We start from the raw sequence: 27,541 nt of genomic DNA, 5'->3' as shown, positions 1-27,541 counted from the left end.
AATGTGGTGTTGAATATAATTGCTAGATTTCAATAGCATAATAAATGAAGAGTGATATTAGGAATATTACAAATTTCATTACATACTAAGGTGTTTTTAGTCACAAAAAAGTAATTAAAACATTTATTAAGGTGTTTTTAGTCACAAAAATGTAATTAAAACATTTATTTATTGTGTGGTTAAAATGGGCACCAATTATATTCTTATCAATTGTAAACAAGAACAATCTGCATATCCTTCAAATTAATCATTCTCTTTCAAAAGTACACAGAGCTTTGGTTTTTCATGATGAACAATATTTGAGATGATGCTTTCCAATATTGTGCAGCATCTTCATGAATGTTGCAGTTGATATTATTTTAGTAAATATACCAAATTGTCGCTTGATCATATTAGCATGACATCAATATCACCACTCTTTTAGAAATAATTTGTATAAATAACTTCAAAGAAACATGCTTAGTTTCATCATGATTGATATAACCGTTTTCTAATCTGTAAGACATAGGCAATATTATCTTCATATATTATTTTCAAGATATCTTTGATTGAGGATAATCCAAAATTTTCTCAATTATTTTGAATTACCGATTTTACCAAATGCACTCCTAATTCACTTCATGAACTGCAAGAATCTCTAAGTGATTTTTAAAAAGTAGCAAATAATATTTACTTGGCTAGTTTCCACAAAACAATAGTGCTACCTCAAGTTAACATATATTTCATGCAATGTTTTTTTTTTTTGGTTTCCCACAGTGTTTTCTCAAGGCTTTCAACCAGAGACTAATCACTGTTCGTCCCGGGTGAGCCCACGAAGGGGTAAAGAACTGGCCCAGGAAATTCTTTTCAAAGTGCAGGTAGCAAGACTCGAACTAGGGAGCACACCTAGTCGAGCCCAGTATAAACACTTTGAGACCAAGAGCCCAACCAACTCGGCCAACCCCTTGGGTTTATTTCATGCAATGTTGTATCTTGCTACTTGCTAGTATGTTGACCAAAAGGCCATGTCAAATCATGTGTAATTTACAAGAAAGATTATAGCACCAATTGCACTAAGATATGGTATTTCAGGACCAAAGATTTCTTCATTGTCTTCTTGAGGGTGAAGCTCTCTCTCTCTCTCCAAAAAAATCATTGGATGCTAATAGTTATTAAAACAATGAAAATCATTTTCAGTTTCATGAAACTTTGGGTAGTTGAGTTTTAAACAAAACATTTTTTATTTCTTAAATTTTTATTAATAGAGATTGAATTAAAGTAAATTATATTAATATTACTTTTACGTACTTGCATCACATGAAAAAAAAAAAAATATATATATATATATATATCTATAACGTGTAAATAGTGCAAACATGTTATGTACAACCCAACTTGTATTATTATTAAAAAAAAAAAATTGTCTTGTCAAAGCAATACATGGAGTAACTCCTGAAATAAGAATGACTCATCAAGTTCCCATTGAAATAGGATCCGCACAAAGAAAAGCACTTGTCATTCCTTGGTTATTAGGGGCATCCCGAAAACGCCCCCCCTCCAAAAAAAAATGCGTAGATCCAATCGGAATAAAAAATGAGATTGTATTTCACAGCACAATCAAACTATTAATATAGCAAAAATATTTCTAATCAATTTTGAACATTAAAAAAATAATGAACATTAAAAAGATAATGAACATTTTAGATGCAAATACATTGACTTCTAAAGTAAGAATATAGATTAAGATAAGAATAAATTAATAAAAAATTTACAACTCCGTTCTAATTGCCTTTTATCATTAGACCAAAAGACTAATTAGTCTATTTTTTGTTTAGATGAAATTTAAACTCAAGTTTCTTATTCAATGCAAAGAGACTTACAAACTATGCCAATTAATAAAAGGTTGTCTACTTAACACAATTACAACTTATATGATACAATCTACCTAAAAAAAACAACAAACTTAGTATGATATAATTTTATTATATAGTATAATAATATAATATATCAAGACATGACAGAGCATGGCAACCAGCACTTGTTCTAACTTTAAATGAACCTCATGTTTTAATTCAAAACCCCGTGAGTTCTATTAGTGTAACTGGTAAAGTCAAATAAGATTTTTGGTTTGAGTCATTCCTACACCATAAATCAATTGGTGTCTTAGCTTAATGAAACTATCATAAAGTATACATCATATGTTGAAACTCTTTTGTATTTATCCAAAAAATAATAATAATGTTCAAAACCCCATCCCCACCACAAACTGAGTAAGATAAATTATCGTCATCAAGTCAAAATATCAGTTAATTTTTTGTGTGAACAAGATTCGAACCCACATAGTTTCCACCATTAATCAACATATAGGCTATAGTATTTCTTTTTTCTTTTTTATTTAGGCAAAAATCTAAAACTGGCCCTCTAACTTTTAACTTTTATTATTTCAGTCCTCTAAGTTTCAATTTTGTTAATGTAGTATTCTGTTAGGTCTCAATTACTACTGTCGTTAAGTTTGACCCCTTTTAAAAAAAATAAAAATAAAAATAAAAATAAAAAAACTTTTGTAATTAAAAGAAAATTTAAAAAAAAATGGAAGATCCCCTTCAATCTTCATCCTGTGTGTGTGTGTGTGTGGGGCGAGGGGGGGGGGGGGGGGAGATCGATGACCCTAAGTCAAAGTCAAAGCCACCGCCAACACCCTTACTGCTACTCTCTTAGATCAACTCAATACCTCTCTCTCTCTCTCTCTCTCTCTCTCTCTCTCTCTCTCTCTCTCTCTCTCTCTCTCTCTCTCTCTCTCTCTCTCTCAAATCAATTTCATTTCTTTCTCTTTGTTTGTCTCTTGATCTCTCTCTTTGTTTGTCTCTTGATCTCTCTCTCTGTTCGTCTCTCAATCTCTCTCAATCATGGCAATGGTGGTCGATCAATGACTGTGACCCATGGCTAATGCTTACTATTAGCTAGGTGGTCGATTGGCGAGGGTGTGTTGTTTGCTTTGGGGTTTGTTTGTGCGTTATGGGTTGATTTGTTGAAATATTGAGGTTTGGTGGTTGTCTGCTTTAAAGCATAATGCATATATGATGGTGGATTTAAGAGAGAGAGACTGATCTTAAAAGAGAGATTGAGATTGACTTTTTCCGTTTTCCGGTTTTGATTTCAGGGGGAGGGGAACGGCGTCATTCCCCTTACAATTTTTTTTTACATTTTCTATTTATTTTCTTTTAATTACTAAAATTATTTATTTAAAAAAATAATAATAAAATATAATAAAAAAGCAGCCAAACTTAATGGGAGGAGTAACTGATACTTAACAAAATACTAAATTGACAAAAATAGAAACTTAGAAAACTGAAATGATAAAACTAAAAGTTAAAGAATTGAAATGACAAAAGTTAAAAGTTAGAGGGTTAGTTTTGAATTTTTGCCTTTTATTTATTTATAATCACATTGAGGCAAGGGATAGGTTGAAGATGTGTTGAGATTTAAGCATAGCACAAATATAAAAGAGTTGTTTCCTTTCTTTTTCTTTCAAAAAATTATCTTACATAGGTAAGGCAAGAATCTAATAATTTAATGAAATTGCATGCTCTTTTTCATAAATAAAAATAAAAAATCACAATTCAAATTCTCCATTCACTATCAATTTTTTTTTTTTTTCTTTTAACAGTTACATTGGCGATACGACAAAATCAAATATTTAGAAACAATTCTAAGTAAATAGGTCACATATATGTATCGTATACAAAACATTATCCAATAACAATTAATTCCTCAAGGATAAATTGCATTGACAAAACATATGTACACAAAAATTATATAAAGGGTCACCTATTGTGGTCAAAGTCAACAAAATAGATGAAGTTCTTCAAGAAGTAATTAGCACCAACTATCAAAATCAAGATCATCAATCTGAAGGTGATCCCCAAACAAGATCCTCTTCGGGAAAATCCTTTTGTACATCTGTAGGAGGAATGAAGCAATCGATGGAGAGACCAGGGACGTTGAATGCAAGATCATCAATGGTCCACGTCTCCTCCATCCGTGTGATCGCGGGGCCCGGCGGCTTCAAATTATCGCCAAATCGTGTGATGATCACGCTTGATTGGCCGGCGTGGCTTACCATCACGCCCTCCACCATCCGATAGTCATCGATTCTTGTTGACATTGTGGTTTCCCAGTATGTGGGGTGCGTACCAGGGGATTGAATCCTGGTTAAGTAAGAGTCCTCTAAGTGAACAAGTAGTCCACTTCTTTGGCTGAAGTAGCCAAATACAACATGCTTGATCATCTCTGCTGTGCTATCACTACGTTCAGCCAGGTCCGTTTGATCAGCAGACAATTTCAACACGAAACAATCAATGCCTGAGATTCGCTTCTCTCCCATGTACTGGGCTAAAGAAAATACAGCTGATATAGCCATAGGATCTAGTCCCTACATATGTATTTATAAAGTTTCCCTTCATCAATCACGACCCCCATATCTTATCCCAAACCAAATGTACGAAAAAATAAATGCATAGTACTAATCATTAATAGTAGAAACTAGAAAATTAATGGGGATGTGACCAATTTTCTCTTCATATTGAATAAGATATTCTACCTACACCAAAAAAAAAAAAAAGTAATTTAAAGTAATTGATATATTAAGTTGATGATAACTATTAATGCAAAAAAGTTTCTAAAATAAATTATACAAAAACATTGATGATAATTATGGTGAAAGGACGTTACCCACACAAATTATTTCAAGTCATTATTGCCCCAAAAATGGGTTTTGAATGATTCAAACATGTGTTTGGGAAACAAGACCCGATGTTTTGGCCGGAAGGGTGGTGTCTTAATCGATTTTTATTGAATAGGGACCACTGGGAACCTATATTTTTTTGATTTAGTGAAACTGAAATAACATCATTATTAATTTATTATCATTGTTAATCAGTATTTTATTATTATCAAAGGAGGAAAAACCTCTATCCTCAACAACTTAGTATTTTATTCGGCAAAAAACAAAAAAAAAAAAAAAAACTATTCACAATATTTTAAATCTGCCCTACATCCTTGACACAATCATATTAGGAAGAATAAGGTCTATGCACGAACCATTTAATATCATGCCCCTCCTTATGGCCAAAACAAAAACATTTAGGCCTTGTTTGGATTTTCCTGAACTAAATTAACAAATCCTAATTTTGTTAACTCATAACCCAAAATCGGTAGGGTCCACAGGTAGCATGTTTGTTTGGATGAATTTCCAAGCCATTAACTCAGTGATAATATCTCATAATTTTGAGTGATAGGTGAGCAATTTTGGAAACACAGTGAAAATGTTTTCAAGTTAAGAGTTTTGAGTTATCAGTGGCAATTTTGTAAATTTCCAACAAACATGAGTCCCACAGCAATGTCTCGTCCCATCACTGCAGGCTTTTGTGAGCAACGGATATTTTTCCTCATTACTCTCCTAACCACTAGAGGAGTTGTGGAGAGAATGGAGAGAGAAGCTAATGAGATTTTGTGGGAAAGGCGTGAAGAGGAGAGAGGTATTACACGCGGGTAGTCTATTGCCGTTGTAGTGCTTGTACAATGCAATCAATGCTATCTGAGACCCAGTGAGCGACTGAAATGTAGGTTTTTGAATTTGAGATAATTATGAAAATCTTCAGCCAAACGAGTACGAGAGTGAGTTATGGGTTTATTGAGTTAGAGTTGTAAAATATTGGGATATGGGTTTGAGTGAGGAGATTTGAGTTATTAGTGTTGGGATATGAGCAAGTGACCAACCAAACAATTAATTTCCCCTCAAAAGTTTCAGCATTTCCACAATAATATTTTTGATAATAGATTGAGATCAAGTGTACCTGATACAATAGCTTTCAATGACTTAGATTAAATTTTTTTTTTTTTTTTTTAAAAACAACAATTTTTAATCTTAACAATTAGAAAAATTAAAAAATGAAAGCTAAAAAGTGAGAATAGTAAAAAAAAAAAAAAAAAAAAAAAAATTTGTGAATGGAGTAATTGCGCCGTGTATAATATCCTAGATATTGCACCTACCGCACCCGATCATAATCCATATTCAAATTAAATCTATAACTTCCTTTATATGATAACGACTAATCATCACCTCAAAACACCCATGAACATAGGATTTAAACTTAGATTTATGATTCGATAACAAGAAATTTTGCCCCATAATCCAAGATATTTCCTCAATTTCTTTTTCTTTTTTTAATTTTGGAAGCAAGATATTTCCTCGATATTAAAATGAAATGATCACCACATACCCATCCTTAACGTGACTCTAAAAATATAAGTGTCCTCAGAGTATGAGATGGACAAGGGTAGAGATTCAAATATTTAAGAAAGAGCTTTACACACATAAATTTATATTAGACTGGAGCATATTTCTATCTCAAAAAATGAAATGATTTTGGGTATCATATGCTATGGTATCAACACGTCATGAAATAGGTGGCCACCAATGGCAATTATTTAAGTGGAAGACTAATGGGGAAAACTTAGGACCATATACGAGGAAGGACATACGAAAGTTAAAACACAAGCAACACCCAATTTCGGTCATAGGTTCCTTAGGACAAAATTTTCCAGCTTTACATTTCTTGCAAAAACAACCTTCCTCTTCTTCTATTTTTAATCAAAAAAATATGTGAGTATTATCTAAGCCATAACCATTATAAGTATAACTAAAAATTGTAAATTCCTTACTATATATGTACTTACCTGAAAAGCTCGTCGGAGAGGTCGAACACCACCTTTGGCAGCATGAGCACCAAGCCATGGTGTATGGCGCCAAGCCACACTACCATCACTACCTGCTACAACCTTGTGAGAACCCACAACTAGCTCAATTAACCAGTTATTAGGGACCATCTGCCACATTACAAAGCACCCTTTTTGTGAAACTCCGGTTGCTCCTGCAGCTGAGCCAGCAGAGCCTAGATCATCCACCATGGCCATTGTCACTTTTCCGGTCGCAAAAATGTTCTTCACTGTCCCCTCTAGCTTCCGGCAGCCTGTCGCCGCCGCGAAGTGCTGTATGATATATTGAGCTGAGGAGGAGACCTATTATAGAACAAAAGCCCATCTCAATGAACATTAAGTTTTGGTTTTCTTTTTCTTTTGCTTTTGTAAAGTGTGCAATGCAACTTGGATAGTGCATGTGAATTGATAAAGAATATTAGAGCCACACTAGCTGCCACAGACAGTTGGGGTTAGACCTTTTAACGATTCCAATTTTAGTGGGAGTCCCAACTCCCAACTCACTAGTGGCATATTAGTGGAAAAGTAACATGCTCAGCAACATAGGATACTTAGTTATTAAAAAAAAAAAACTCTGCTTAGAATGTAAAAGAATATGCACCAGAAGTAGCAAATGGAATTAACAGTCATATCTAGTGAGTAAGAACAAGGAAAATGAGTGTGAAGAAGGGTTTACCTCGTTGAGGGGTTGTTTGGGGTGGACTGGAACAGGAAAGAGAGGACAACCCAGAACGCTTAAGAGGATCTTGAGGTCAGATTTCTTGTTGAAGACAAGGGAGAAGTGGGTCTTGATCCAATTCCGCCATGTCTGACCTCTGCCTTTCTTTGAGCTGTTTGTGTTATCGTCTTCTGCGTTGATGGGTTCCTCTGATAGCGGTGCAAGCCGACCCATATCTCTCAAAGATTTTAGCTATTAATTTGGAAGAGAAAGAGAGAGAGAGATGAAATTGCTGAGAGAAAGAGAGAGAGCTGGAAAGTGAGTGGAAGACAGGAGAGAGCCTGGAGTTTGTACCGGGCGAAAAAAGAAGAGAAAAATAAATGTCTGTTGAAATGTCTTCCATTTGTGCACATGCAGCATGGGCGCGTGCAACGCATTTTGACCCCACGAATATTTTCTTACTTCTCCATCACAATGAAAGATTAGTTGAAAAAAGAATGAGTTATTAGTTGATTCAGTTGGCGAACTCTGCAGACCAGTTTGCGTAAATGAGCTAACTTTGTTTGAGAAATATTGTAGACAAAAAAATATTTGGTAAAAAAGATGATGTCGTATATACCGTATAGAAATTTTATTTTAATCTAATTTAAATATATATATGTAAAAAAAAATTTAAAAAATTTATACTTTAGTCGTTGTCCTCCCGTTCTATAAAAACTTTATATTTATTGAATAACTTTGTAGAGTAACTATCACGCTAAAAGAATGTTACAAATTATTAATAGTACATAAAAATGTAACAATATTAATAATAGACAATAAATCCAAATGAAAATCAATAAAAACTTATTAAATATATAAAAAATGTTGTGAAATCTTGTATGTTTGTAACATTGTTTATTTAGTTTAGACGAGAATGTGAAAATGATTCAAAATTAGTGAACTTGTATGGTGACATATATACATTAAATAGCGTTTGCTTTGTACTAAATCTCGTTAGCTCATTCTCAAAAAAATATCTCATTACCAAACTTTAAAAGGACAATGACAATTAAAATCAAATTAATAATTTAAAAAAAAAAAAAAAGGTGAGATATAAAGGAAATCCAAATATGATGAGGCAGTAGGCCACCTTTTACAACTTTCGGAAGCTTGGTGCGGGGGCATGAGGTGGTCAGTGGTCACGTTAATTCTGGATATCGATCTGCGTTTTCTTTTACTTTATTTTTATTTTTACTTTCTGCTATTCCTATTAAAGAAAAAAAAGTTGAACTTTACGAGGTCTTTTGCAAATCACTACTTTATTACTAAAGCCATTAACTAAAGCCTAAAGGTCGCATAATAATAATGGTGGGAAGTTAGCGAAGTTACTAGGTTAACAGTCTTTAGCCAGTAACCTGGAAAGCTAATCTATACTTTAGTTGGAAATAGTCAATCAGATGCACTCTACACTAGTTACCCCGACTTTTGTTAACATGACATCAAACCATCCACGTGCATCACTTTTTGTCTAGATAAAAAATAAAATAAATAAATAAAGAAGCTCATAGGAAAAAATAGCTAGGTCAAGTGAGTGCAACCAAATGGAGTATTAATGTTAAAAATTATTTATTTATCTTCTTTTTTTTTTAAATACAAATCAAACTCAAGGTCTGATACCATGTTTAATATATATTAAACATATTAGCAACGCAATGTATTATACAATATTGTGTGACTGTAGGACGATCTAAGTTGGAGGAATCTAAAGCGATGCGTGAGATTTTCTACAATACCTTTGGCAGCGAGTGTCGACGCGTGCCTAGGCAAGAAGCCAGCGGATTTCTTGGTTTTGCTCGTAGGTCTATGTTGTTGGTTTATTCATGCGAAGGCTCATTTTGTACAAATCTTAAAGGGGAGGCACAGATTGCTTAGGCTATGATCTAAGACATAGTGGCAAGACAGCAACGATGATCCATGGGAGATGTGTGATGCCATGGAGTTCAAATCTAAAGACAAATAGGGGCACTATGGATCTATGTTGTGCACATGGGAAACTTGTTTGCTGTGTTAGAGATAGTTGTTTGATGCCAAAAACGAAGTTTGGTTCTGATACCATGTTAAATATATTAGACATATTAGCTCAATAAAGTTAATAAACTTGAGTTTAATTGACTTATATATTAGACATAGTAGCCCAACAAAGTATTAACATGGTTTATTTTATTTTTAAATAAGCTCAAACTTATTCACAAATTACTTGATTAACTAATTCTTTTATTAAATATAATAAAAACTACGACTAAAAATTTGTATTCAATCACAAATATGTGTGTGTGACAAATGAATAAATAAATTGTAGTTGAAATTATAATATATATTTGAATTATTTAGATAGAATTATTTGTTTGTATAAACTAATAAAAAGCTTAAAATTTATATTATTACAAAATGGAAATTTTATATTATTAATAAATTATCAATACTGATTTGATCTATGAGGAGCTTATTTACTAACTTACACAATCTAATATCAAGTTTACATAAGTATATTTGTATATATGTATACATATAAATATGTAATATTATATACAATTAAATTGAGCCTCATACTCATGTCATTGTTTACTAATGCACGATTATATATTTATATATGAGTTTAGCTTGTTTGTCGAATAAATGAACACAAAAAAGTTTTTTCTTCCAACCTAAGTCTAAGTTGTTTATAAACGGTTTGGTTTATTTAAATCCGTGTAATAGAATTTATTTTTTTAAGATTAAATGGGTTAAAAAATTAAGAGTGTATAGGAATTAAGTAATATCAGGGACACAACATTTTTAACAATTTTTTTCACAACTTATTAATTAAGTTGACAAATTATAATTGTACGGCACCGAGATCCCAAGACCCATAAAGGCCCTTGGGTCCAGGCCCAACAGGAACAACCCCATTGCCCTAAACCCTTCTTGGATCTGCCTTAGCGCAAAAAAAAAAAAAAAATTTGGGCCTTGCGTTCCGATGTGTGCTCGGCATATGTTCCCCGAACAAGCTTATTAACCGTGTCCGGGTTAATCACGATATGCTCGGTAAACTGCATTACCGAGCACCATCAACTAAGCTGGAACCAAGTTCCAAGGTCATAATTGTTGCACCCCACTCTCACCTAAAAATCCACTTAAATCAGATAATACTGGACCTTCGATAGCACTAACAGAGGCTGAAAACGTAATCTCACCACTAACCTTGGCTATAAATAGCAGAAGTTTGGAAGGAAGAGAGGGTTCAGAAAAACTGAAAGAAAACAGTGAAGTGAGAAAGTATAAACTGAGTGTTGCTTTGAGTCTCTCTGCCGAGAACGACCCAGAGTAAGAAATCCTCAAGTCCACTACAAATAAATTGTGAGTCCAAATGATTTAAGGCCCAGAAGTCTCATACTTGGTTCCTACAATAATAATTTGAGTAATATTACTTTTATATAAATTCGAAAAAAATCACATCATCATCGGTTGTGAAAAAAAAAATTTATTAACTTTTTGTGTTTCAGGCTCATTGTTATATATTTACATTCGTTTTCTATTCCCAATAATCTATAATCTTTCAAATTCGAACTATTATATATGATTAATTTTATGTACAATTAATTTGTGTGGAGTTCACATTAATCATAAACCTATCAATACAAAATATAATTGTGAAGACTAAATATAATCTTAAAAGAACCAAATCAAATCCAAACCTGTGTTAAACATTATTGAATATTCTCTACTCTTTTTTTCCCCTAGCAAAACTCATTTCTTACTAGCAAACATGGGTACCCAAAGTGTACCGTGTACGGACGGGTACAATAATTAATTTTTATTTACAAAAGACCTAAAACTTATAAATTCTAATAAAAAGCTTAAAAATTATATATAATTTTTATTACAAAATGGAAATTTTATATTATTAATAAATTATCAATGCTGATTTGGTCTATGAGGAGCTTATTTACTAACTTACACAATCTAATATCAAGTTTACATAAGTCTATTTGTATATATATATATATATATATATATATAAACATATAATATTATATACAATTAAATTGAGCCTCATACTCATGTCATCGTTTACGAATGCACTATTATATATTTATACATGAGCTTCGCTCGTTTGTTGAATAAATGAACACAAAAAAGTTTTTTTCTTTTTTCCAATCTAAGTCTAAGTTGTTTATTAACGGTTTGGTTTATTTAAATCCGTGCAATAGAATCTATTTTTTTTTTAGATTAAATGGGTTAAAAAAATTAAGAGTGTATAAAAATTAAGTAATATTAAGGACACAAAATTTTTTACATTTTTTTTCACAACTTATTAATTAAGTTGACAAATTATAATAATTTGAGTAATATTACTTTTATATAAATTCGTCACTGTCTGAAAAAATCACGTTCATCATCAGTTGTGAAAAAAATTTATTAACTTTTTGTGTTTCTAGGCTCATTGTTATATATTATTCGTTTTCTATTCCCAACTATCTATAATCTTGCAAATTCGAACTATTATACATTTTTAATTTTTATGTATAATTAATTTGTATGGAGTTCACATTAATCATAAACCTATCAATACAAAATATAATTGTGAAGCCTAAATATAATCTTAAGAGAACCAAATCAAATCCAAAGCTGTATTAAACATTATCGAATATTCTCTACTCTTTTTTCCCCTAGCAAAACTCATTTCTCACTAGCAAGAAGAACATAAAAAAACATAGGGACCCAAAGTGTGCCGTATACGGACGGGTACAATAATTTTTATTTACGAAGGACCTAAAACTTATAAATTCTAATATTCTTTTATATATAGAGATGGCCATGGCGCGTGGGACATTCTAGTGTTTAGGGTTTAGACTCTTTACCACTCTATACATCTGGTTGGAAAACAAAGGAAGAGCTTTTAAGGAAGGCAAAAGAAGGTGAGGCGTTCACATCCTAGACAATATAGCAATTATGGCTTTTTTGGTGGTTTGGTAATTGGTAGTACAAATTTGAAATTTGGAAACCCTTTAGTGCTTCTGGTGTGGTTAGATAAATTTTCTGACAGAGATATGAATGTCACTTTTGATTTTTGATACAATTTTTAAGATCGTACACACACAAATGTGATAGTTGAGTCATTGGTGGAGTAACTACAACATAATCAATTATCTGATCAGATTTGCACGTGGCATGGTTTGATTGGGTATGAAGACTATTCCTATTAAATTTGTCCAACATAAAGAGAGTGATCTTATTATCAATCGAGGCTTGTAATCAAACAGGTACAGCACTTTAAAGTCAGTAGTTACACTAAATAGTTAGCTTTACCATCTTGCTAATAAGCTCTTCTAGACTCTAGTATAAAGTGCAGAGTTCCAATCTAGTATAAAGAGCAAAACTCTGTTAGAAGCTAGCATTTCTTGAAGAACTCTTCAAGAAATGCTATTGTCTAACAGAGTTTTAAAAAATTAGCCACCCACTGTGTTTAAAAAAAAATTAGTCTTAAAGCAATAAGGCTGACCCAGTGAAGTTGATGTGCACTGCAATACATAACCCACCAAGCAGGTGCAAGAATTAGCAATTATTCAATGGATATATGTTTTCTTTTTATGCACTTCAAAGGGAGGGAAAAAAACGATGACAATATCTTTTCTTTTATATACATCGGTATAAAGTTGAGAGCAGAAAGATTAAAACCTTGAGTGTTTTTGCTGAAAATATCAAAAAGTTTCAATTAGGTATATGATTTCAAGAAATTATTTGGATTATATAAAGATTTCGTCATAAAATTCCATCTACACACCACCTTATTATATCTTTTCATTTAAGATTTTTAAAATTCAAGGAATACATAATATCACATGGAATACATCCTTAATATAAATATCAATTTTCCCAGAATAATAAGAGAGACCAAGCATTGACCCCATTAATAAAAGAGAGACTAAACATTGAAGGGAAATGGCAAGCAACAAAAGTCCAAGTTCCTACATGTTCTCACAATTATTGTCATTTTTCATATCCATCTCAACCTTTCACATGGCCTTAGCAACCAAATCTTCTAGCCACATCTATATCGAAAGAGCTTGTAATTCAAGCACATTCCTAAGTGCTTAGAACTTAGAAGTTTTGGATGGACCACCTTAATGAGTATGCTCACAATGGCTTCGGTCCCATCCATAATTAAGATCTGTCTTCTTGGTTTCCTATAAATAATTGCTCATTACTTCCCGTGCAGAAACTATAAAATAGAGGGTAGTATGATCAATGGGTAGAGAGAATGTGAAAAGTAGAAGAAAAACACTTTACCCCTCTCTTTGTTTCTACTTTCTAGTTTCTACTACATGTAGAAGGGTTCTTAGCCGTGTGGTGTAGACTTTTCGTATTGCTCCAAGTAACAAGTGCAGCCGAAGTAAAAACATAAAAGTGCTGTTGGTAATGTCAAACAATTGTTGAATTGATCCTAAAGTTACATACTAGTTTTCTTTCATTTCTATTATTATAGCGGTTTCTCGACAAAATTTCTTTAACAATTGCGTCAAATCACCGTCTGTTGGTGATTGATATAGGTGACAACGACTGTGTGGGTGTCGTAGAACTTCGAAGTGTTACCATCGTGTGGGTGTTGTAGAACTTCGAAGTGTCACCATCATTGTGGGATCCGGATGCCTTACGATACTCATATACAATTACTTTCACTACTCTTGTAAAAAAAACAGTTACCCTACCTAAATTTATATCAATTATCACAATTATCTTATTTAGCATATTAAGAATAGTTGTTTGTCACTTTCATATTGACCAATTACTTTTTTTTTTCCACCACTTATAGTCAACCATGTCAGATAATTATGAAAATCATTGTAAAATTGATTTTGATCATGCAATTTTTCCACTAAATTTTTTATTGAACGGTTGATTAACAATTATTTTTCTTAACTCTCAATCTCAGCCATCAAGAGCAATTGCACATGGTTCAATACCTCTCAATATATCTTAATGAATAGTTAGATTTTAAAGCTCTATTTGGAAAGCTTATTTTTTGCCAGACTATTTTATCATTCAGCTTATTTTTGCTACTATTCATGGCCTCACTGCACTTTTTAGTACTATTCATAGATCTCATTATACTATTTCAGCTAACTTTTACCCTTATCTATAATATTTTCAGCAAAAAGTTTTTAGTTTCAGCAAAATAAGCGGATTCCAAACAGACCCTAAGAGAAATTGAATTTAAATGGTGCAATAACTAATTTAGTATCCGTTTGGATACAATGTCTGCGTTCAACGTCTGCGTTTCGTTTTTTTTTTTTTTTTTTTTTTGAGAAGAGTGTTTCACATTTCCAGTGGGTCCCGTGCACTATTCACGAGACCCACAAATTATTCATTGTACTATTTCAGCTAACTTTTACCTTTATCTATAATATTTTCAGTAAAAAGTTTTTAGTTTCAGCAAAATAAGCGGATTCCAAACAGACCCTAAGAAATTGAATTTAAGTGGTGCAGTAACTAATTTAGTATCCGTTTGGATACAATGTCTGCGTTCAACATCTACGTTTTGTGTGTGTGTGTGTGTTTTTTTTTTTTTGAGAAGAGTGTTTCACATTTCCAGTAGGTCCCGTGCACTATTCACTGGACCCACAAATTATTCACACATTTAAAAATTATTTTGTTACAATATTTTCAGTTTTCAGTTTTTAGAGGTATCCAAACGAACCCTTGGTCTTAGAGTCTGTTTGGGATCCGCTTATTTTGCTGAAACTAAAAAAAATTTTGCTGAAAGTAGTGTAGATAAAGGTAAAAGTTAGCTGAAATAGTACAAGAGGACCCATGAATAGTACCAAAAAGTGCAATGGGGCCTATGAATAGTAACAAAAATAAGCTAGCTTTGTAATTTGGAGTCAAACATAAGGTTAGTTAGAAATATTACATTCCTGATAAAGGAATATTAAATTACTAATTTAGTCTTACTTAGCCTTTCAAGAGGGCCAAAAACCCTAAGATAAATCCCCTCACTCCCACAGTCTTGGTAGAGGGAATAGTCCCTCCCTCTGCCACCTTTATTTTCACCTCACAATACCACTACTATCTTTCACCCTAAATTTAGAAAAATCCACCAAAAATGCAAGAGACAAAACCCAACCAACCCAAAAGGAAAACCTAAAACCCCTCCCATGTATAATTTGAAAATCACTTGGAAAAGATCTCTCATTTTCCCCATTTTCTCAAACACAAGACAGCAACTATTTCACCCCCTAAATAGAACCAAACCTAGAAAAATCACCTACCTAAAACCCTATATAGTCATTTCCCTCCAAAGCTCCAAAACAAGAAAACCATGAAAGAAAGCCTTTGCCCAGCTCAAAAACATAAAAAGAATGGAAACCCATCCCTGGACATATGCGTAGGATTATTCCCAAATATAAGCAAATTCTCGAATCTAGCTCTTGTTCGAAGACCTAATTCTATTAATTAAAAATAATATCAATTAGATATAGATGATCGATCACAAATCAAATTCCAATGATTGGTAGCAACTCCATTTTTTAAAAAGAAATCCCCCAACGCATACTAGTGCATGTTTAGGTCACATTTAAGCACACATGTTTATAAAAGGGGAAGTTCCTAACAGTAACTACCAAACAATGCCGTTTTAGAGTTATTTTTAATTCTAACTCTATACAGTGTCATTTGGTTTAGTAAAGTGGTTGTTATGTTTGTGACACAAAGACAGCATTTTGAATTAAAGCAACGACACCATATTGGTAACATCAGTAGCCCAGTCTTCTTCCTTTCCTCTGTTCTTCTTCCCCTTCTCCAAACTTCCAGATATTTCCAAGCTCTGATATTTTCCTTGTAAGGATATTTTAGTAAATTATGCGCGACAAATTTAGAGTTAGTTAGAGTAACAAATTATAGTTTGTTAGAAGGAATCCAATGTGTACAGCTAAGATTATAGAGCTATATATAGCTCTCTTGTATTCATTTAGTGGTAGAGTGCTTCAGATTATATTTCTCTCAAATATAAAGTTTTATACTTTTCTCTCTACTGCTTTTATGTGTGTCCTCCATTGAAGAACCTTATTTTCTTCCAATTTTCACCTTCTCTGTTTCCATGCTTGATGGGATCGATCACGAAAGCAAACCTCTCGCTCCCTTTCAAAGGGCAAGGTCCAACATTGACATATTGTATTAACAATAATTAGTTATAATAACTTATAGTTTTTTGTTGCAATAGATGCCTTAATACCTTACTGCATTAGACAAATTTGGTGCAATAATTTAAAGCAAAGAAATCATAGTAATAATTAAATACCAATTATTTTTGCAATCTATTGCAACAAAAATCTTCAAGTGTTAATCAATTGCAACGAAGATATCATTGCAATAACTTAATAGCAATATTGTGCAATACAATGATAAAAATGAAAGCAATATAAAATTGCAAAAAAAAATATCATTGTTGTGGTGGGAATGGTCGTAGGCTCATGTTGAAGTTGGGCCGAAGAGATGAGGAAGCCCATTCTAGAGATTACACTCAGCCCGAGGATGGGCAAAGTAGGAGAAGACTCAACGTTCATATCCATAACCTCAGCCGAAGACACGAGGAGGCCCAAAGATGAACATACGTCCGAGCACCTAATTGGTGTTAGGCACAAGTTACCAAGCAATCCTCTCAATGTCAGAAGATTGGGTCCCACTTTTGATAACTGATTTGATAGGCAAGAACAATGCTATAGACCCAAATGATCACTTTGCCCCATGAATCAATGGGTCCCACACACATGTGGAAGATTTTGTCATCATGAGGACTCCATCAACAAGAGAGTACAAAAGGGAAGGAGGTTATGGTGTCGGGGGTTGGGAAAATTGGGATGAGAAACACGAGAGAAAGGGGAGAGCACATTATCCTTAGGAATTGAGGTCCTACTCGGAACTCAGAAGGGGAAGTTTGGTCGATGAGTTGTGTCCTTGGCTAGAAACTTGTGGCGTAGTTGTGGATCAATAGGAAGGCACAATTCATCATAGCAACAAACTATTATTGGGATCTCCCATTGTGGGCCAAGAATGTTATTAGATAACAAATTAATTAAGAACTTGGGCCCAAGTTGGGCCTAAAGCACTACAGTTGCAATAACTTAAACCAAACAAACCAAAAAAAAAAAAAAAAATCCATTTTTTGGGGGCTGGGGGGCAAGGCATGGTTCAACGTTTGCTACTCTTAACAAACATATGCTAAAATTATAGTTAAATTATATCATTTGAGTTAATTAGATACAATGATTTCATGTTATAAACTTATACAAATTAATTAGATTCACCAACCTAATATTGTTAAAAAATATATAAATTTTTTTTTAGAATATAAGCACAAAGGGCTTAGGCCCATTGTTCTAGGTTTCTTGTACTACACTTATTATCCTTGTATAGCACACATTGTCTACCTATATATAAGGCAAACCATTGTACTTTATTTTACACAGTTTAATGCACAGTCTTTCAGACCTTTTCAGCACCTAGTACTACTAAAATATACTATTTTACATTATCAATAAATTATAAATAATAACTTGATATCTTCTGAACATATTTACAACCTTATGCAATCCAATCAAGAATCTATATAAGTCTATTTATACATATAAAAAATATATATATTATACATACTTTAATCAAGCCTTATACTCACAAGCATATTCGCTAGCACACTAATATGTTTGAGCTCGGGTTATTTAGTAGTCAAGCCTAAACTTTAAGCTTGAGTTTAGCTCATTTTATGAATAATTGAATCTAAACAAGTTTTTTCTATTATTTTGATTTTCTCCGCATCTGCAAATGTCCCCTCCTCGGCTACTTGTTAAATTTAGGGATCACCAAATCATGCATAGAAACAAGATATATGGAATATCATCAAAGCCACAATGAAGGCCTTTGATGGTCCCTAGTCTTATCTAGAAGAAACCTGGTGATAAATTGGGAGCAGAAAACTTGGTGAAAGTTCAAAAACCTACTTGGGTTATAATGGTGGGGTGTATTAAAGCTGGGGCGTATACTTGGGTTATAGTGGTAAAAAATATACATGGGTGTAGACACTCGATTTTGCACCCATAATTTAATCAAGGAAGATGATTGGCATGACCATTCATGTATCCAAAAAAAAAAATCATTCTTGCATCACATGCATCATAGTATTCTTGCGTCACATGCATCATTTTGCCTTTGCATTACATGCATTAATTCATTTATTGCATATCATAAAAATGATCTTAAGATTCTAATGGTCGTAATGGTGTTTCCGATTTCTGAATCGGACCATCGGATCGAAAGATATCATATGATCAAGTTTGCATGGTCAACATGCATTGTGTCTAGGTAGAATCGACCACACATGATCAATTTAAATTAATTCCGAATGGTTAAACAATTAAAAGTAATTAAATAATTTTGTGATTGGTTGATAATTAGTGTTTAAAATAGGGATTCATGCATAGGAATAAAATGGATGATTGGATAACAACAAAATTGAGGATAATCTGAACTTTATCAAGATTTATTTTAAGAGATTTATCCACAAGATAATTGTTCTTAAAAAGCCTGAATTATCCAGAAAAGAGACAAAAAAATCATAAACGGAAGTTAAAAACACGTCTAGGTACAAGGACTAGCCAAAAAACCCTAGAAGGAGAATCCAAATGGCACCCGAGCACGGAAGTGCGTTCGGCCTCCAAGAGCCAATTCGACACTTTTGGAGAGCCGAACGGCACTCTAAAAGTGCCGAATTGCCATCATGTGGCCTTTGGCCCAATGACCTTCGGGTGACGACAAGGCACGCCCTTTTCAACATTTTCGCAAAAGGATGCGTCCGAATTCAAACCCTAATCATCCGTACCTATTTTTTAGAGTCCTCTGAGCTCTGTAAATAGAGACTGAACCTCATAATTCAGCACCTTTTTTTGAACGCTCTAAGAGGGATACATTTTTTACTCTCAAACCACACATATTTTCTGATCCTCTCTCTGAGTGTTGCTGTAAAATTAGAGTTTTTAGTTTTCAAAGAGAATTGAACAAATTTCTTTGAATCCTAAAACATCCTCTCAAGAACATAGTGTGCTCATGTAAGAGGTTGTTTCCTTCACCCTTCTATTGTGATATGATGATGCATATTATGTCTCTTTCTTTTTCAAATATCTATGAATTGTTAATTGTCCTTTTGTTGAAAGCATGATATTTTCTATATGATTGTTATAATCTTTTTCTTGAATGTCAATAAATTTGCATGTGAACAATTTTTTTTCTTAAAACAAAACAAATATGCATCTTTATAAGATGTAGATCTGAATTTTTCTTAAAACAAAACAGAACTGCATCTTTATAAGATGTAGATCTGAATTTTTTCTTAAAATAAAGCAGACTTGCATCTTTATAAGATGTAGATCTGAAATTTTTCTCAATATAAAAATAGATCTACATCTTCCTTAGATGTAGATCTGAGTTTTCTCAAACAAAAAGAGATCTGCATCTTTATGAGATGCAGATCTAAATTTTTCTCAAATCTGATTTTTTTAATACATGCAAATTGTTAAAATAAAGAAAGAGATTGTGTATTACTGTGTTTGTGTTTATTTTAATTCGTGATTGCATAAATTTAGATTATGAGTGAAGTTTTCTTCTTAGAAAATCTTTTTTTTTTAAATATATATAGCAAAACAGATTTAAATTTTTGTCATCAAAAATCACTTTTTTTATATAACAAAACATATCTGAATTTTTGTCATCACAAAACCTTTTTTTTACATCCCACAAAGCAGATCTGATGTTTTGACAAATCCAAATCATTTTTTAACAATAAAAATAGATCTGATTTTTTTTTCAACAAAAGAAGAGATTTCATCCATACATAAATTTGTGTGATTTAATTTTTTATTCACGTGTTCAGCATATCATGCATGACATGCATAGCATAGTACATTGGTCACAAGAATCTAGAAGACCAAACTTTGTCTGGGCTGAATAGGTGCCTAACACCTTCCCATTCCGTAACCTAGCCTCCGGATTTAGGTTTTTGGTTTAGTAGATCTAGCCTTATCTTCATTTGTTTTGGGTAGAATGTAACTAAGACAACAAGCCATGTAAATATTTGGTAGATTGTAACTAGAACCCAAAGCTATGTAACTTTTCAATTTTTTAGATATGTAATTTTTATTCAATCAATGAATGGAACTATTCAGTCATATATTTTGTAATTAGTATTTTTTCTTATTTTTTGTATAAAAAAAAAATAAGTGGCGACTCCATACCACTTACCCAAAAAGAAAGGTGCCCTAAAAAGATACCCCAATCTCTTTTTTTGAGGGACACGACTCTCACAATGGGCAAATATACATTGGTTAAAAGAGTTCTTGGTACTGGAAGCTTCCAAAGAAAGATGCAAAATGTAAAGGAGGAACTTATATATAGAAATAAACAAACTTAAGTTCATGCCATACCAGATAACCAGAATAAAAAACTGATAGAGTGACTTATAAGATATGGGCAACAAAAATTTAAAGGAGATATTGTTACGTGAAAATGACAAGAATTCCTAAATTCTTCCATCTCTAAACAATTTTCAGAAGAGGGAGAAATTACATTGAAGATTATAGACATAAGAAAGCAATACTAAGATGATCATTTACTAATCTGTTTATATTTTTCTATATTCAAAGAATGAGACCCAAAAAACGTCGTGCCTGCTTATTTTTTCCTTTTTAAAAATTGAACTATTTCAAAATTTGGTACCTAAGAGAAAATTGTGGTTAAAAAAAAGAAAAAGATGTACCGTAAAAAAAAAAAATTGGTTTTTAAAAACTTTCCCAAACGGGCATCCAAAAAGCATATGGGCCTCTCTCTCTCTCTCTCTCCCTGCCTTGTCTCTGAGCTGAAGCTTTGGTGCCTGTTAGCATTTGGGCATTTGATTGGGCCAAATTGGAACCATGTCTGCAGCCCAGCAAAACGAGTCAAAAAAGAGTGATCTACATCATAGTCGGCTACCCATGGAGAAAAAGTCAAAAAACCCTAGTCTACTTAAAGGAACCCACACTCGGTAAAAAAAAAAAAAAATCAGATCAGTGTTGGTACCTGGTTTTTGGTAGCAGATCAGTGTTTTTGGTACCTGAGAAATCAAAACCCACACACCAAAAGTGAGAAATCAACCAAAGAACAGAGAAATCAAACCCAGATCCATGAGAAATCAAAACCAAAAAAACCCAAATCAAACCCATGAGAATCAACCCCGGTTCGGTCCAAATCAAAACAACCCATACCCATGACAAATCAACCCAAAGAACACACAGAAAAATCATTACCCATAAAACAAACCACAATCCAAAACTACAGAAAGACTTACAGAGAGGAAGAACCAGAAAGAAAGAAAGAAAGAAGAAGAAGAGGAAGACGAAGCGGAAGAAGAAAAGGAAGACAAAAAGAAAAAAGACAGAGAGTAGAGAGACTTACGAACAGTGAACGACACAGAGAGAAGAAGATGGAGGCGTCAAATGCGTAATGGAGAGCAGAGATCAGAGATGAGGGGCGTGTGGGTATTTCGGTCTTTCAACTCATGCAACGGTAATATAACAAAACGCGCTACGCGCGTCTTGATTTATGGACAGCTGAAGGTGCATTTTCTATGCGCGTTTTGCCTTCAGCTTTCCTAAAAGTTCAAAACGCAACTTTTATAAAAAAGTTGCGTTTTGAACTTTACCAAACGCAGAACGTGGCTTGGCTTTTTTGAAAACACCCGTTTTGGGCTGAAAAAGTGGAACCAAACGGGCCATTACTTGTTTTGTTATTTGTTTTTGCTGATTGGAATATATAATGAAGTGTTAGTTTGATGAATATATAATGGGTATTGTTTTCGGATCTTGCTGATTGGAATATATACATGTTCTCATGAAGTGTTTTTGTTTATTTGTTTTGTTATAACAAAATTTCGGATCTTGCTATGAATGTGTATTAACTTGGAGATATTGTTATGCTTCACAAACTGGTTGTAACATTTTGTACTCTTCGAAGAACTTATATATTTCAGTTGTGTTAGCTTGTGTTTTGGTTTGTAACATGAAGATCTCTACAGTCCTCTCTATGTTTTTCCATTAGACATCTAAGTAAGAAAATATGACACTAAATAACAAACAGATTCAATTCCCTACCCTAATGTCTGGTTGCTAACCTGGAAGCACAAGATAAATTATCAAAAAGTTACATATTTGTTCATTTCATTCAAATTAATATACAATTACGAGTCTTTAAGAGAAATAAAAAAATAAATAGGTAAACTCGTCAAGATAACCCACACATCGGCATACAAGTTTCTCTTCAATGGAGATGCTCTACAGTAAACTCTCCCTAAGGCTAATAATACTTGTTTACCTGTCAAATATTTTTACATTTTTTTATTATTATTAATTTTGTTATATAAGTATTTTAAGTTGGGACCGGGCTTAAAAAGCATTTCTAGTTTTGGTGATGCAAAGCTTTATCAGAAGTTTTTCTACTTTCTATTTTCCAAAACATATATGATAAAGTTCATGAATTCATCTTGCTTACTTCAGACCAAATAATATATGTATGGATAGTGTTTGCTTTGTTTCACTACTAAAACAATTAAGAAAGTTATGCCTCATGCCTGTGATATCTATTGTTGAATGTAAAACTAGTACAAGTGATAAGTGATAACCAATACCAACACTTATGTAACAGTAATCAAACAAATCGGCAATAAATGCATTTTTATTGCTAGCTAGGTAGGTAAACATTTTGAAGCAATTCAACCCCCCTGACATATCCCCACACTGGAGATGGAAGCCCTAGTTTACTCCAAACACAACTGGAAATTACAATAGCATAATTAAGAAAATCAAACAACACAAATACATAGCAGGGACGCTGCATGGAACAACATGCAGCGAAATTTTTCACACCAAGCTGGCATCAAGACACAAGATAGCAAGCAGCAGAATCATCTCTGTTTTATTCCTTTTAATCCGTAGCTGTTATTTATTTTACTGAAACTTTTTGTGTGTTATTTCAAAAGTACTGTTTTTGTTTTCCCTATGAGATAATTTTATTTCTTATAGGTTTGGGTTTTACCTGCTTTGCTTTGTTTTTGTTTTTGGTTTTTTTTTTTCACTTTATGGTTTGGAATTGTTAAAGATAATATGACAGGTTGGGTATTCTCAGAGCTCCTTCTCAGTTTCTGTTATAGTTTTTTTGCAGAAATTTGTTGTTCTCCTATTTTTGATTAATGGGTCTTTGAGTTTTTGATCTTGTTTTTTACTTTGGTGGGTGGAAATGATCTTGGGTATCAAATTCTTAACATCTCTGATCTGGTTGTGTTCTTGACTTGGTCCATCCAATATGTATACACATATATATGGTGTTGATAGGACTTGAGTTTCTGTTCTATAGTTTTTAGTAGTAGTTGAGTTTTGGGGTCCCTAGATAGATCTTAAAATGTTTAGCTTTTGATTTAACTTGAATTTTTTTACGAGTTTTTGTCCTTTGATATTGATAAAGAGGTTGCATTTATTGGTTGATAGAGATGTTTGCAACGTTTCTGTTTACATAAATTATAGAACATAGACTTCTCTGTATTGAACCTGCTAGTCCTTGTACCTATTTGTTTTGATCTTAATAAAAAATTTATAGTTTTGCTAATATGCTTCAACCTCATTGGTTAACTTTATAGATGGGTAAAAACACAACTTCCAACCCCGAGGCAAAAAAGGCTAGAGCATTATGGGATAATAATTCAAGCTGGACCACTACTTTTTGTAATCTTTGTGTGGAACAGATTCAACTTGGGAATAGGAATAAAGGTGCTGCCTTTAGTACCCTAGGTTGGACCAATATAGTGACCAAATTTTGTGATGAAACCGGTCAAAATTATGATAGGGAGCAATTAAAAAGTAGGTGGGATGTGTTAAAAGGTGATTGGAGATTGTGGGAAAAATTGAGGATGCATGACATAGGTTTAGGTTGGGATACAGCGAAGGGAACAATTCTTGCTCCTGATGATTGGTGGGACCGAAAGTTGAAGGTGAGTTGAGTATTTTATTAATATGTAGTTAGTTGGAAATAGTTTTTTTATATTGTTGTTATCTGAGTGAAAGCACTTTTACATTTTGTAGGAATTACCCAAAGCTAAAAAATTTCGAGAGAAAGGTCTACAGAATCCAGAACAACTTGATATAATGTTTAGGGATGTTGCAGCAACTGGAGAAGCTGCATGGACCCCTTCTTCAAATACACTCCCTCCAACAATGCCACAAGAGGGTGCTAGTGATTCGGATGGTAGCTCCGAATTTAAGGATAATCAATGTGACATGAGTTTAGACATTGATAGTTTGCAACAAGGACATACTAGTCAATCACGTAGTTCAGGACTTAAGCGAACTAGTGAATCAATACCCTCACAGAAGAAAAAGAAGAAGATAGGAGGAGCTGCAATGTTGGACAATCGTATTAGTGAATTAATAACTGTATATAAGAATAAGTCTGAAGGTACTTCTCGAGAGTCACCAAGTTCAGTTGATAATGTCATGGCGATTGTGAGAGCACTTCCTGGAGTGGATAGTAAGTTTGTGGTTCAAGCTTCCTTAGCGTTACTAAAAAAGATACATAGGGATATGTTTCTAACTTTCAAGGAGCCAGAGTTACAGTTGGCGTACCTACAAGAATTGATTTCTTGGAAGCAAAAGAAGTGACCAACCTTATGTGATACTCTATATTAGCTTAGGACTAATATTAGCTTATGACTAATATTAGTTTTATGTTGTATTAACTATGTTGTATCAACTTTAAACAATGTTATGTGATATTTAGTATTAGCTTTGGACTAATATATGTGTAATGTAAACATATTTCGACTAATATTAGCTTTTTGTTGTATTAACTTTAAACTAAGTTATGTAATATTTAGTATTAACTTTGGATTAATATATGTTGATTACTTTGTTGATTACTTTGTTGATTACTTTGTTGATTACTTTGTTAATATATGTTGATTACAAAGTTATGTAATACTTTGTTGATTACTATGTTGATTTATATTAAGTATTAGCAATGGTTGATTATTTGTTACTTTGTTGTGTAGCCTAAACCAATATGGATAATTATAATGGTACTTATGAGAGTAGCAATTTTATGGAACTATTAATGGATGGGGATTACAGAAATTATTGTGATTATCATGATGCTAGTAATTATAATAATGCTGACAATAATAATGATGGTGATAACAATGATGATGATGATGATGGTGATAACAATGATGATGATGATGATGATAACAATGATGATGATGATGAGAGTAGTGATAGTGATGATGACAGTGACAGTGATTCTGATGATGATGATAGTAACGACGATTCTGATGAGTTTTACCAGCTTGTGGCAGTTACCTGCGAAGCAGTTGTGACATATTTCAATAAGTACATTAATAAGACTCCTTGTTATGATTCTGAACAAACAGGGTGGGTTTGGGTGAGACGTTGTATGGAAGGTAATGAGAAATTGTGTTACAACATGTTTAGAATGAAAAAGGAGGTGTTTCTTAATTTGTGTCAAGTTTTAGAACGTGACTTTGGACTTCAACATTCAAGGAATATAAGATTAGAAGAGTCAGTGGCAATCTGTTTAATGATACTTGGTCATGGAACATGTAACCGAATGGTTCAAGAAATATTTCAACATTCGGGTGAAACCATAAGTAGACATTTTGAGAAGATGATCACTCTGTTGGGTGCTCGCTTTGCAGCTGCATATGTAAAGCCTTCGGATCCAACTTTTAGTGAAGTTCCAACCAAAATACAAGACCATCCAATTTATTGGCCACATTTCAAAGTATGTGTACTATTGTATATTTGAATAAGTATTATTGTCTATAAGATAATACAATGCATGTGGAACTGAAAACTATTAATGTTTTTATTAGGATTGCATCGGTGCGATTGATGGCACACATGTGACAGCGGTTGTACCTACTGAGAAGTCCATTCCATACTTTGGAAGAAAGGGATATCCAACCCAAAATGTGATGGCTGCATGTGATTTTGATATGTTATTCACATTTGTTTTGCCTGGATGGGAAGGTGCAGCACACGACACTCACATTTTTCTTGATACTATTCGTAAACAGAGTAACAACTTTCCGCACCCACCACCAGGTTTGTAATTGGTTAATCAATTGTTCATTATAATTACATATTATATGAGTGTGTTAAAACAATTGAATTTTTTTTTCTAGGGAAATATTATGTAGTTGATTCTGGATACCCAATGATGAAAGGTTATTTGGCACCATACAAAGGGATATCATACCATCTTCAAGACTTTCGAAGGAGAGGTGGAAGCCCTAGAACTAGAAATGAAAAATTTAATCATGCTCACTCATCTCTTCGATGTACGATTGAGTGCACTTTTGGTGTGTGGAAGAATAAATGGAGAATTATCAGAAACATGCCATCTTTTCCATTCCATATCCAAATGCTTATTGTATCTGCTACTATGGCTCTTCATAATTTTGTTAGACTAAATGATAGGGATGATAGGGGCTTCATAAATGCCAATCGAGATTCAATTTCTAGAAGAGAAAATAATAGTGAAGCAGATAGCAGTTATGAGCAGAATTTAGGATCTTTAACAGACCCTGCGATGGTGGTTTTTCGTGATTCCATTGCTAATTCCATTTGGAGGGATAATAATTAGTAGTTGTCTTTTTTTTATAATATCCTGTAGTACAATTTAAACTTAGGTTATTGGTATGTATTTTATCATCTTTTTTACATTTTTGTGTTGTACAATTTAAACTTAGATTATTGATATGTATTTTATATGTTTTTACATTTTTATGTAGTACAATTTAAACTTAGATTATTGGTGTATATTTTATCATCTTTTTACATTTTTATTTTGTGCTTCATGTTGATGGAAATTGTGGGGCCCGACAACAGATGGACCAGATCCACCTGTTCACAGGAAGACTTAAGGCCCAAGCCGAAGAAGATGGTAGTCCAAGCCCGATAACGCAAAGCATCCATGTGCCTGAGAATCCGCCGAGGAGGGTATAGCCCTCGGCTGGCCCAG

General features: G+C 33.1%; 3 protein-coding genes across 3 annotated transcripts; 2 read left to right on the top strand and 1 right to left on the bottom strand.

The window, feature by feature from the left end:
- Positions 1-3,651: 3,651 nt before the first annotated feature.
- LOC126692822 (uncharacterized) lies at positions 3,652-7,793 on the bottom strand. Its single transcript, XM_050388587.1, has 3 exons — positions 7,433-7,793; positions 6,718-7,059; positions 3,652-4,411 (listed from the first exon to the last, which is right to left on the bottom strand). The coding sequence occupies exons 1-3, from the start codon at positions 7,646-7,648 to the stop codon at positions 3,884-3,886; spliced, it is 1,086 nt and encodes a 361-aa protein (XP_050244544.1). The 5' UTR covers positions 7,649-7,793; the 3' UTR covers positions 3,652-3,883.
- Positions 7,794-24,059: 16,266 nt separating this feature from the next.
- LOC126690870 (L10-interacting MYB domain-containing protein-like) lies at positions 24,060-25,207 on the top strand. The gene is made up of 2 exons (XM_050385990.1): positions 24,060-24,494; positions 24,586-25,207. The coding sequence occupies exons 1-2, from the start codon at positions 24,144-24,146 to the stop codon at positions 25,159-25,161; spliced, it is 927 nt and encodes a 308-aa protein (XP_050241947.1). The 5' UTR covers positions 24,060-24,143; the 3' UTR covers positions 25,162-25,207.
- A 545-nt stretch (positions 25,208-25,752) lies between these two features.
- On the top strand, positions 25,753-27,163 carry LOC126691182 (protein ALP1-like). The gene is made up of 3 exons (XM_050386246.1): positions 25,753-26,299; positions 26,391-26,622; positions 26,703-27,163. Exons 1-3 carry the CDS (start codon positions 25,952-25,954, stop codon positions 27,161-27,163), a joined length of 1,041 nt encoding a protein of 346 aa, XP_050242203.1. The 5' UTR covers positions 25,753-25,951.
- Positions 27,164-27,541: the final 378 nt, after the last annotated feature.

The sequence above is a fragment of the Quercus robur genome, chromosome 7 (genome assembly GCF_932294415.1).
Source record: "Quercus robur chromosome 7, dhQueRobu3.1, whole genome shotgun sequence".
Taxonomy (NCBI): domain Eukaryota; kingdom Viridiplantae; phylum Streptophyta; class Magnoliopsida; order Fagales; family Fagaceae; genus Quercus; species Quercus robur.
Note: the sequence above shows the minus strand (reverse complement) of the source record. Positions and strands in the feature narration are given on the sequence as shown.

Bases quoted from the DNA above. Each gene is read 5' to 3' on its own strand.
- LOC126691182 (XM_050386246.1), top strand. From the start codon at position 25,952: ATGGAAGGTAATGAGAAATTGTGTTACAACATGTTTAGAATGAAAAAG. The intron at 26,300-26,390 runs GTATGTGTACTA...TGTTTTTATTAG, and splicing joins TTTATTGGCCACATTTCAAA to GATTGCATCGGTGCGATTGA. The intron at 26,623-26,702 runs GTTTGTAATTGG...TTTTTTTTCTAG, and splicing joins CTTTCCGCACCCACCACCAG to GGAAATATTATGTAGTTGAT.
- LOC126692822 (XM_050388587.1), bottom strand. From the start codon at position 7,648: ATGGGTCGGCTTGCACCGCTATCAGAGGAACCCATCAACGCAGAAGAC. The intron at 7,060-7,432 runs GTAAACCCTTCT...GTTCTATAATAG, and splicing joins CCAAACAACCCCTCAACGAG to GTCTCCTCCTCAGCTCAATA. The intron at 4,412-6,717 runs GTAAGTACATAT...ATACATATGTAG, and splicing joins CTCTCCGACGAGCTTTTCAG to GGACTAGATCCTATGGCTAT.
- LOC126690870 (XM_050385990.1), top strand. From the start codon at position 24,144: ATGGGTAAAAACACAACTTCCAACCCCGAGGCAAAAAAGGCTAGAGCA. The intron at 24,495-24,585 runs GTGAGTTGAGTA...TACATTTTGTAG, and splicing joins GGTGGGACCGAAAGTTGAAG to GAATTACCCAAAGCTAAAAA.